We start from the raw sequence: 12348 nt of genomic DNA, 5'->3' as shown, positions 1-12348 counted from the left end.
TTACATTACTATAGATAAGAATCTAGTTTTTAGGATTGTCTCGTCTTGCGCACCTGCACTTTGTTATTTCACATGTAAAACGCAGAGGATAGTGAGAAACGCAAATTCGATTCCTTTGTATGTTAAGCACATGTGAAGAAACTGACAATAAACTTGACTTTGACTTTTAACTTATATCAAGGTATTCCTTTTCCCTGTTGTCTGCCGTACAGTGCTGTACAAAACTCTGAAGCAGGCATGTCAGAACAGAGTCCTCGAGGGCTGCTATCCTGCATATTTTTGAGGTATCTGTCCTCCCAACATACCTGATTAAAATGATCATCTCATCAGCAAGGTCAGCCGAACCCTGATAATGATGCTGATCATTTGAATCAGCTGCACTAGACGATGGAAACATCAAAAACATGCAGCATAGCGGCCCTCAAGGATGGGGTTGGACATGCCTGTCATTCGGGCCGCCACAAACTTTATTGGTTTAGATTAATGATCTTTTTCCAAGGAGTAATTTAGGCATAAAACAACTGTAACTAGCAGAACAGATATGGTGAGGTTTCATTATTTAATCCATACAGGTAAGAGAGGCAGCATCTTTCTATAGAAACTATAGCACATACAATCAGTTTTTAATACAGTGGGCCCCCATGTTACAACATTAATCCGTTCCGCGGTTGGGCTCATAAGGCGAATTCACCGTATGTACACAATCAGAAAACCATAAATAAAAAATATAGGAAGGATCTATTTACTCTTATGCGAAGCTTGTTATGCCCATATTTCCTAATAAGGGTTATCTCCGGCATCGTTTCCAAATAAATCATCTTCTTACTTCTCTCTTTAACATCACTAGCAATCTTGGGACCCATGGCTAACCCATTCAAGTTTGAATTAAGCAGTAACATGCACTAAAAATACGGTTTTGTAACCACTCAAGATAGAACAAAGCTTTACCGTTACGCCATTTTGAAACAAGTGAGGCCGACCAATAGCAGACCACCATCTCTGTGAGGAGACGCCGACCAATAGCAAACCAGCATTGTAGTGAGGTGTTGCATGGAAGCATTGACGGCAACAAAAAATAAGTGCAATTACCTAAAAGCGCCTGCAGATGGAGACAAAACAACACAAATCCAGTCAAGCCCCGAGGGCAGACATGTCCAAAGTCTAGCCCGGGGGGGCCAAATCCTTTGTCATAAAATCAATAACGTCTGGCATTTATAGTTACTAATTTCATATTTTAAATGAGCCCTGCACTTGTTGATATGACGATTACTTGTTCATTTCTCTGTTATTGTGTTTAAAAATTCTATAAATATTAAGCTGCCAAGGTGAGATATTTTTTTTAGGTTTCAAATGTAATTTGAACCCAAGAGTACAATTACTTCTGTTCAACTGTTACAAAAAAGTTAATGAAAGTGTTCAAAAAAGTTAAATTAAGTGAATATTCAATTTCAACGCATGTTTCAAATTAACAAAAACACATGCTTAAGATAGCTGAAATGAAAATAAAAAAGCAAATGTTAAACACAGAATGGCTCGCTGAAATGTATGTAAATTACCGTAATTGCTGTTATATGTAAAGAACGCCTGCCAAGGTTGGCCCCCCCTGCATTTTTAACACACCAAATCTGGCCCACTTTGCAAAAATATTGGACACCCCTGCCCTAGGGTAATGACAGTTGTTTTTGTTGAAAAACAGGGAAAATACCATAAACAGGGGATGAAAAAACTCAGTATTCCACATCGCAACATGAAAAAAAATGTAAGCCAGGGACGCTTTAACACGAGGGTCCACTATATTTTGTAAAGGTTTTTCTGAGAGCCTGACATGCATCATCTTAAAGTTACCACTGGAGTAACTGTCAAGCTGTCAAACAGTTTCCTCCGTACACACCGATCTTCATTTGATTGTTTTATATATATGGCCAAGCTGTTTTTGTCATACAAATACAATATTAGACATTTGAGTCAGGCTTCCCTTGCCTGAACATGGGTGACTAAGGACCCCCTCTGGAGCCAGGCCTGGAATTGGGGCTCATTGCCTGGTGGCCAGGCATATGGCCATACGACCAGGCCAACCGCAGGTCGAAAGGACACAGTGGGTCCCCCTTCCCATGAGCACTCTACCTGTGGGAGAGGCCAAAGCGGTCAGGTGCTGTGTGAGCTAAGAGGCAAACAAAGGTGGGGATCTTAGCAATCTAATGGGCTACAGGTGCTCGCTCTAGGGACATGAAATGTTGTGTGTTGTGTGAGGAAGAGAAGTTTCGACTAGTTATAGTTGGGCTCACCTCCACACACGGTTCGCATTCTGGTCCCAGCCCTTTCGAGAGTGGTTGGACACTCTTCCACTCTAAAGTTGCCCACAGTGAGAGGCACTGAGCAGGTGTGGGATTACTTCGCAGTTTGATGATTGAAATTATGGTTATGTCATTGGATTTGTGCCTGCATAGACACTCAGGTGAAAAAAAAGGTAAAAGTTGTCAACTGATCACCACCGGGGGGTGTGTGGGTTCTGATGGTGGGGAAGATGTTGGTCCAACCTGGCAGACACCAGCAGTAATGGATGCTGTCAACCTGAAGAAGGAGTCCTATCAGGCTTTTTTGACCTGGGGGACTCTGGAGGCAGCTGACAGGAACCGGCTGAGCAAACAGAATACGGCTTCGGCGGCTACCAGGGCAAAATCTCATATGTGGGAAGAGTTTGGAGAGGCCATTGATGACTGCTTCCGGAGAGTTTTGAGGAAAATCGACTGTCTGGGATCTCAGGAAGGAGAAGCGTTGTGACCTCAAATAAGGATGTCGTGAGCCGGTGGAGAGAATACTTCAAAGACCTCCTCAATTCCAACGACACACTTTCCTGTGAGGAAGCACAGTTTGGAAACTCTGTGGTGGGTTCTCTGATATTGATGTCAACGAGGTGGTTAAAAAGCTCTTTGGTGGCTGAGACCCTGGGGTGGAGGCCATCTGCCTGGAGTTCCGTAAGGCTCTGTATGCTGTGGGGCTGTCCTGGTTGACATACCTCTACAACATCTCATGGACATCAAGGACAGTGCCTCTGGATTGGCAGACTGGGGTGGTGGTCCCCATTTTTAAGAAGGGGGACAGGAGGGTGAGTTCCAACTATAGAGGGATCACACTTTCAGTTTGCCTGGTACGATCTATTCAGAGGATCTGAAAAGGAGGATCAAACCTAGGATTCAGGAAGGTTAGTGTGGTCAGTCAACCAGTGCTGCACCCTTGGCAGGATCCTTAAGAGTGCATGAGAATTTGCCCAGTCTACATGTGTTTTGTGGAGAAGACATTCGACCATGTCCCTTGGGGAGTTCTGTAGAGGGTGCTTCAGGAGTATAGGGTATCTAACCCATGATATGGGCAGCTCCGTTCCTGTACTACCAATGTCATAGTTTGGCCAGCATTGGCAGCTGTAAGTCGAATTTGTTTCCAGTGAGGGTTGGACTCTCCAAGGATGCCCTTTGTCACTGATTCTTTTCATTAACTTTATGGACAGAATTCCTAGACACTGCCAAAGCATCGAGGAGGTCCAGTTTGTCAGTTTGTCTTAAACTGAGTGCACACCGAACGCGAACGAGGCGAAAAAGCGGAGTTTTTTATTGTAATTAATGTTCGTGACTGGGCGCAAATGCGCATCGGACGACCTGATGGACGTGAATGGAGCGACGCGAATGGCCGCCCGCGGTCACGAGAAGCGCAATTTTGCCTTTCACGTAAAGTTAAAATTTTTGAACTTTTTTCGCGTCGCGACAGCCAATCAACAGGGAACATTCAATGGCTCACGCAGGGGGCAGGAATAAATCATGGCGGCCGCTTTGCGGTCAATGGGAGCGATCCAACACGGCCAGCTGAGCTTTCAATACAAAATAGAGCCAAGCAAGAGCACTCACCTGGCTTGTAGAATGGCGGAAGCGAGAACTTGGGACAACTGGTATGTGCAGCGTTTGTTTCACTTAACAGCTGTTGAACCGTAGTTACTGTGCTAAGCTAACGATAGCGTAGCATTGTCAGCACAATATTTAGCACGGTCTCGGCCACTTGATTGCGACGTTGAAACTTTTATTTTTTGGCGGGTGAGTATTGCCGCAAAGAGAGGGACACGCTGTGTAAAAAAAAAGAAGAATAAAGGTGCTGTCGGTGAAAATATTAGCTCTGTCACGTCCCAGAAAAGTTAAAGTTCTCAGCAATGCTCTTCTTTCCGGATTTATCGTAAAGTGCACAGCAATCTCGCTGCACTCCCCTCCTCTCTCCTCGCACGACAAAATAGTACACCAGCGACAGAAAGGCCCGCGAATGAGCGTAGCAACGCGAATTTTCGCGTTCGGTGTGCACGCAGCATAACGCTACGCTCAGTTCGGTTTGTAGTGGTAAGGAAGGAACTAAGTCAAAAGGAGAAGCTCTTGATTTACCGGTTGAGCTACGTTTGTACCCTCACCTATGATCACAATCTATAAGTCGTGACAGAAAGAACGTGATCCCAGATACAAGTGGCCGACGTGAGTTACTTCTGCAGTGTCCAGGCTTTCACTTAGCGATAAGGATGAGAAGCTCGGTCATTTGGAAGGGACTGGGAGTAGAGCCATTGCTCCTCCACATTGTGAGGAGCCAGATGATGTGGCTCTGGCATCTAGTTAGGATGCCTCTGGGACACATCCCTGGTGAGGTGTTCCAGATGTGTTTCACAGGTTTGAGGCCCCAAGGATGACCCAGGACACAATGAAGAGACTATATCACTTGGCTGGGCTGGGATCCTCATCCTCGAAGAGCATGGCCGAAGTGACTGAGTAGGGATAAGTGTGGTCTTCCCTGCTGAAACTGCTGCCCCCGTGACCCGACTCCGGATAAAGCGGTAGCAAATGCATGGAGGACCCAATTATGCTAAAGCAATAATTAATTGGCAACCTCTGGAGCAGGCAACCATTTTGTCAATTAAAAAAAAAAAAAAAAAAACATGGAATGAGCACTTAAGAGTGCAGGAGAATTTGCTCCGGTAATATCTCATGAACAAATAAATGCAAAAATACTTCCATATATGACATATTCTGTCACCCACAATGCTATTTTCAACAGTAATTTTTCAAATACATTTGTTAGTCCAGTTTTGGGGGTGAGTGTTAGCGTTTGAAACAAACGCTAATGTTTTTCTCATTGACAACCAGTTTTGGGGGTGAGTGTTAGCATTTGAAACAAACGCCATTTTTTTTTCATTGACAAGTCACAGAATTTTGGCCTTCTTCAAAATACTGGTGAATATTTTTTCCTGAAAGTTGTCAGTCAATCTGAGAAATGGAAGAAAAAATGGGAAAAGTAAGTAAAACATTGAGAAATAATGAAGTTAGACTAGTTTGTTCAAATTTTAAGATTTTTTTTTTTTTTTACCAAATTTTCAATAGGCAATACATTAAATTAAAAAAGTGTTCCCCAAAATAACTTTGCCATATACAAAGCTTAATTTTGCCCAAATACTTGATCCAATTAAAAAAAAAAAGGGAAAAAAAGTTTTTTACAGTTTTACAGATTTTTGGGAGAAAATCTTGACAGGTTTGTTTCTGCCAATTCCTCAAAAGCCTCGATATCCGTGTAATAAGGGCCAAAATTACCTACAAGGTTTCTAAAAGCTTCTCTGATCAATTTTGAAATAGCAACAGCATATCACCTGCTAGTCTGTTACCTTTGCAGCGATAGCAGCTGCGGTGATGTGAGAGGAGCCATGCTGGTGATGGTGGTGATGGTGGTGGTGTGCATGTCGCCCTCTCCTCCTGTCTTCCTCTTCATCGTCCTCCTCCTCGCACTGGGTACCACGCTCCATAGTATGTGAATGGGCATGCGTATTGGCATGTGCGTTGGACAGCAAAGAAGGGGAAGGCAGCTGTTCGAGTGCGGCATGCACAGATTTAACCCTAACTGTAGCCTCGCGCAGCAGGTCGATGGCATGGGGCAGAGCAGGAAGGATGAATTGAAAACACTCCTGCAAAAAATGGAACAATGAATTAAAAAAAAAGAAAAAAAAAGAAAAAGAGTTAGCTAACCATAGCTAATGCATGCAGAGTTTTATCATAGCCGTCTAAAAAAGTTAAGAGTATATGCTGTATGAACGCGCAGTAAATTCGGTATGAGCGTCAATAAAATAAAGTAGCTAAATTGAGTATTAAGCAAGTTAAAAAAAAAAAAAGTTACCAGAGGCAACAAACGAGGAATTTTGCCATCATGAGCTTTTGATACGATCTATTTTAGATCCTAATCTGCTGATAACTGATTAACATAGACATACCCTTGATTCCAGTCATTTAGTCAAGACAAAATAAAACAAAAATATATCAAAACAAGTAAAGATTCCTCAGGCAGCCATTCTTTTATGTTTAAGAATATAATTTTTTTATCAGTCTGTCTCATCTTGACAAATAAGTCTGAGGCTGGAGAGACGGTATTTAACCAAGTTTGACATGCTTTGATCTCATGACACAAGAACAGAAATGGGCTTAAAGTCTAGAAACAATTCATGCATTTATGTGAAAGCTTCATGACACTGCTTCTTCACAGCTTTTTTGTTACATTAACTTCTTTAATACTTGTGGGAAAAGAGCAAATGGTACCACCCACAACCTTTGAGTACCGACTTTGCTTTCAACGGGGTTGTGCCTAAGAGGGTGCTGGCTGCTGAATTGGCGACATGAGCACATAAGCCAGTGACACAGTGGCAGAAGTGTTCAAGGCTGATTCGGTGTGGCTCAGACGGCCCAGGAGTTGCCACCGTTAACCCTAACATCAAAATAATATAAACACTGCAGGGTTATACGTCATGATGTACAGTAATCCCTTGTTAATCCTGGTTAATGGGGACCGGAAATTGTGAAGTATGTGTGTGTGGGTACCTGAATTGTTTTTAAATGTGAAAATACCTATACTTGACATATTTAAGACAAATATTACCACAGTACACATATTTACTTAACTCTTAAAGGATTAAACCTTTAACAGTAACTGTACTATTATCCCTTCCCATCCCTTTGGCTGTAGTTTCACGGTGAGCCGCGGTTATATTAGCGGCACCCAGAAGTCTAATTAGAAAGAACCCTGTCGCTGACCAACCATTTTAACAATCATAGTTTACACTTGAAATTCCATTTATTATAAAATAAATCTAGGTAGAAGATTTAAAATGCTCTGGTGCAGCGCTGCTCTTCCTGGTCTCCCTTCGCGTCTACGTAACAAGCTTGTGCAAGTTTCATGAGGGAGACAGGCACTCTTAAAAAAAACAACATACGATTGGCTCCCGGTGAGACCATTGACCAAAAAAATAAACAAATAATAAAAATAATGAATATATTCTCTATTGTGTATTATACATGAGTCCTCACGATACAGCTGTGGTTGTACACTTCCTGCTTTGCCGGCTAACTACCACTGGAAACGTGGCTAACAGGATATCATATGCTCCTTTTACTGAGCACTTTAAGTGATGTTGCTCAAATTAGGACTGATAACTTGGAGGGTGGCCCACCAATAAAACATTTCCCCTGTGCAAACAACTCAATGGTAATGTATTTTAAATAAATCTTTTTTGTGTTCAACCATAAATATTTGTGTGTGCTGTATGTATACATTTATTGGAGAGCAAAATGGAAGGTTTGTTTTGATTGTATTTACTTATTTATATTTAGCGTGGTAAATTGTTATTGTAACATATGCTGTATTATATATTTAGTTTAAAAATAAAACTTTATAATTTAGAAAAATAGTTATTTAGCAAAAAGATGATGTACTGTATTTTTAGAGCTGTAATTTCAATACCATAATATTTTTGCTCAAGGTTATCAAACCATCAGAATGTGATCTCATCCCATCTCATTTAACGTAGTAAAAATCAGAGTGAACAGAGTCATAATACATTTACCTGAGAGCCCTTCTTGCTCCCTGGCAGGTTAATGATCAGAGTTTTACCACGGATACCGCACACTGGCCTGAAATCAGAATAGCAAATTAGTATATATTGTATGAAATAAACTCAAATCAAATAGATTTGAGGAATGTGGGCAGTGAAGAAGTGAAATCAAATCCTCACCTGGACAGCATGCCCAGCGGTGTAACGTTAAGGGATCCCATCAGCATTGCCAGAGCCATGCCTGGAGCCTCACGCTCAATCACTTCTCTGGTGGCCTGCAAGTTACGGAGTTTGTTAGTAAACAATCAATTGAATTATACACATGATATTACACATACACACATTATGAAGATAGGCCTTAGTTAGTTATGACATTTCAAAGAAAATCAATCAACACCCTGATTAACTAAGACATTACATCAAAACACTCTGGACAATAGTCATGGAAGAACACTTCTTGTTTTTTCTGAGATTAAATGTGAGCACCTCTGGCGTAACATCTCGTGGTGCAAATCCAGTTCCCCCTGTAGTGAGAATAAGATTAAGCTCCTGGTCATCACTCCATTCCAAAAGAGTTTCCTGAACAAAACACAATCACAGAATTAACAACTACCACTTAGAGCTAAAATTTGATGAGTGGAGAACAAGCAAGTTTAAACTAGGTGAAAATAAAGATTGAATATCTAAACTTTCGCAATGGAGCAAAATGTTCCTCGTGTGTCTGTGAGATTTCCTCAAAGTCAAATCAGATACCTTGATTTCATCAATCTCATCTGGAACGATTTTATATGCTGCGATGACCCCACCCAACCTGCAGATCATGACAAATAGAATTAGAGGAGTCTGTTAAAGAAAATATCTGTGCTAGTGTATATGCAGACTTACAGTGAAGGATCATGGACCAGGTCTTTCAAGTTGACCCCACTCCTGTCCTCAGCCAAGTTCTTGAAACAACTGTCACTGACTGAGAAAAAATAAGGTCAAATATTATGACAAGTCAAATGGATGTGTGCCATCTGCCAACCTGCCCAAAGTACATGTGTGATTTATATAATTGAGCTGAAAAGTTGACGGAATAAAAACCCCTGAAAACAAACATCTTTAGTGTGTTAAAGACCTAAACTAAAAGTAAAGTTGTTTGTATGAAAGCAACTCTGCATACGTTTTGCTTTCCTAAGTGTATTTCATTAACATAAGGCATTAACAGAGAGAATTTCATATTGACCAGAGAGGTATACTGTAGAGGTCATAAACAAATCGTATATGACCTCCAATTCTGTCACAGTCCCGTGAAACAGTATTGCCCCAATTTAATGTCAAAGATAATCAAAGAAACATAAGTATCAGATAAACCAGAGGTCCCCAACCACTGGTCAGCAGACCAGTACAACTGGTACCGGGCCATATGGGCCGCACCCAAAATAATGATGTTTTGGAACTGATTTAGTTAATTCTCTAAGTTCATTCATGTGTGTTGATTTTGTTTGACTTGAGCTTTGTTTTTTGGCACCGCGTCTGGCCACTTTTATATTACATTCTGTCGGGAAGAAGGACAGTGTTACTTCAGTGGAGAGCAGTCAGTCGGTGACACACACGTTGTTTTGTCTCTCTGTGTAATCTGGCCCACGAGTGTCTGTAAGTTGTACTTTCTATGTAAGAATGTTGCCATTTATGAAAAGATGCTCAAAATGAGTTTGTTTGTTTATCCAACAACTTGTGACTGTGGATAACATGATAGCTAATGTTAGTTCTTATCTTCAGCATGTTATATAGCGCTGCCTTGTATGTATTTACCTCGTTAGCATTTTCGTTTGTGCCAGGTATTTCCCTTTGGTATATGTTAGCATATGGAATGGTTTTCCATTGATAATAACTCACTTTGCATCTAATTAACGGTTTGTATTTGAAATGAATAGCATTTATAATTCAGTTATATGATTAATTTAATCATTGTAATTTGTGTACAATTTTGTACATTGAGACAGAAGCCTCAAAGGTATTTGAGACTTAAGCAAGCTGAGGGCTCCTATTAGTTTGCTGTCTCCTATTTTTCCCCATAGTAAAAATCTGTGGACGGGGGGGCATTCAAAGATGCCAAACAAGCGGCACAAGAGAGCACAAGTCTCCTAGAGCAGAGGTCCCCAATCACCAGTCCGTGAATCAATTGGTAAAACAAATTTAGGTATGATCTGGATGTGAAAGCTATTTTACCTTGAAAAAACTTTTATTTTGAAAATTGGCCGGATTTTCTTGAATTATTTTCAGTTACTTGAGTCACTTACTTAGAATAACTAAGAAACTAAGAGATCTTTGAATTCCAATTTACAGTGGGCCCCCGGTTTACGAGATTAATCCGTTCTGCGGTTGGGATCGTAATGTGAATTTGCCGTAGGGCGGGCAATCCAAACCTATGTTAATTGACTAATGTGTTTAAAACCAAACCCCAGGAAAAAACATAAAAATTGTATAGACATATTAAATGGTACAACTGGTATCAAAATAGTATAGTATGTGTGACTTATATATAGTACAAATGCATACAGTTAAAATATAATAAATATATAAAGGATTATTTACCTTTGAGTGATGCTTGTTGTGACCATATTCCCTAGTAAGGGTAGCCTAAGCTATGCTAGCTTAGCTTTCTTCATATTTCTTGATTATCTCCAGCTTCATTTCCATATAAATCATCTTCTTACTTCTCTCTTTAACATCACTAGCAATCTTGGGACTCATGGATAACAATTCAAGTTTTATTTAAGCACTAAAATGCATAATAAATAGGATATTGAAAGCACTCTCACACGAGATCATGTCTTTAGGCAGCCATCTTTGTGACACCGTGCGACGACCAATAGCAGACCAGCATCTTCGTGACCCCATCACACTGACCAATAGTAGACCAGTATCCTAGGGAGTCGAGACGCTGACCAATAGCAGACCAGCAATGTAGTGACGCATTGCAGCAGACGCAGTTTGACGGCAACAGAAAATAAGAGCAATTACCTAAAAACGCCTCAAGAGGGAGGCAAAACAACAAACACAAATAACCCCACAGGTCATGACAGGTGTTGATGTTAATCGTAAAGCGGGATAAATACCTTTAAGAGGGGACGAAAAAACCTATGTATGTCATAAAGTGAAAAAAACGGAAACCAGGGACGCCGTAACCCGGGGGTCCACTGTATGTTATATATGTGTTGTATGTATGAAAATACTGCCATCCAATGGCATCACTACAGTGCTCAAATGACCTAATAGTAGATAAGCACTAGCTAGTCAAGGGTGTCAGCTACCCTGCATTAAAAAAAAAAATAAAAAAAGTATTTGAAGAGAATGTTATTATTCATTATTTTCATTACTATTTCAAAAGATGAAAATTCTCATCCATGGCACTGAAAGAGTTAAGATTGGATGATATTCCGCCTGACCTCACGCATATAGGCCTTTTCACAATGTACAGAACGTGATTATCTTGGTGCTCCCCATGGGCCAGCATGAAAGGACAAAGTTACCTCGGTGCACGTTTGTCCAAGTTTGGAAATGCTTGCGTGGCCACCTAATAGGAATTAACAGCATTGTCACTCCGCCACCACTTTCAATTTGAACATAAGGCAATGCACAGCGCATACACAATGAAAGGTTTTGACGGTACGCTACTCATTGCTAAGTGCCATGTGTAAAAGCCGGCAAGTACCATGTGTAAAAAGCAGCTTAAAAGTGTGCTGAACTGTGAAGTATTTGCTATAAATATAGGCGTTACAATTCCATTTGCATGGATTAGCAATAAATGATGGTGTATTGTGCCTAGCATACAAATGTGGGCCATCGGAATGGAACTCCATTACATACTGACACACTGCACTTAATTTTTAAATTTTAGTGACCATTGCCAAGGGGAGACCGACAAAGTAATGCTCCCAGAATGTTGTGGGGGGCTATAAGTATTTTCGAAGGGCATCAAGAACCCGGCTGCTCACCCTAGAACTTGTAATTGTTCATTTCAAGGTCTATGTAATGTCATTGTTGATTCACTCACTAACTGTACTAATGCGAGTGTCAGTGGTCTGCTCAGGAGGGTTTCGCGTACAGAACGTCACCTCGTCAAAATTACTACAACAGCTTTCCCTTCCCAGTCAGCTGCTGGCTTGCTCCTCTTTGAGCATTTTGAGCACGTCTCCCCTTGCCTTGGAGAGAAGGCAGAAGGCCTGCTGGCGACTGCCACACGAGTCCCCGCAAGTCACTGTTCTTTTTCACGACAACATGAAAAACATCGGCTAAGCGAATTAGTGAGGCTGCTAAACAACCTGCAAACGAGAATTCATTTTGCACTGGTGACGGATCTTGCCTTCTAATTAGATTTACAAGAGCACGATTTATGATCAACACAGTACATTCCTATCAAGGAAGGGTTACATAGGAAGACAGAACAGACCAAGTGTCTGTCAAAGTGACAG

General features: G+C 41.0%; 1 protein-coding gene across 7 annotated transcripts in view; it reads right to left on the bottom strand.

The window, feature by feature from the left end:
* The window catches only part of gphna (gephyrin a), a 46437-nt gene that overhangs the window by 33278 nt on the left and 811 nt on the right, over positions 1-12348 (bottom strand). For 3 of the 7 annotated variants that reach the window (XM_088433773.1, XM_088433774.1, XM_088433769.1), the window contains exons 2-7: positions 8777-8855; positions 8645-8702; positions 8378-8470; positions 8072-8166; positions 7904-7970; positions 5681-5977 (exon numbers count right to left, since the gene is read on the bottom strand). In XM_088433773.1, the coding sequence (XP_088289899.1) occupies positions 5681-5977; positions 7904-7970; positions 8072-8166; positions 8378-8470; positions 8645-8702; positions 8777-8855 (689 nt within the window). Of the gene's footprint in view, positions 1-5680; positions 5978-7903; positions 7971-8071; positions 8167-8377; positions 8471-8644; positions 8703-8776; positions 8856-10468; positions 10616-10695; positions 12321-12348 lie in introns of those variants that run through there. The other 4 variants (XM_088433768.1, XM_088433771.1, XM_088433770.1 and 1 more) reach the window with 4 other exon arrangements.

Source organism: Hippichthys cyanospilos, chromosome 14 (assembly GCF_059441005.1).
Source record: "Hippichthys cyanospilos isolate Australia breed blue-spotted pipefish chromosome 14, RoL_Hcya_1.0, whole genome shotgun sequence".
In the NCBI taxonomy this organism is placed as follows: Eukaryota; Metazoa; Chordata; class Actinopteri; order Syngnathiformes; family Syngnathidae; genus Hippichthys; species Hippichthys cyanospilos.
This window is presented reverse-complemented; position numbering and strand designations above follow the sequence as displayed.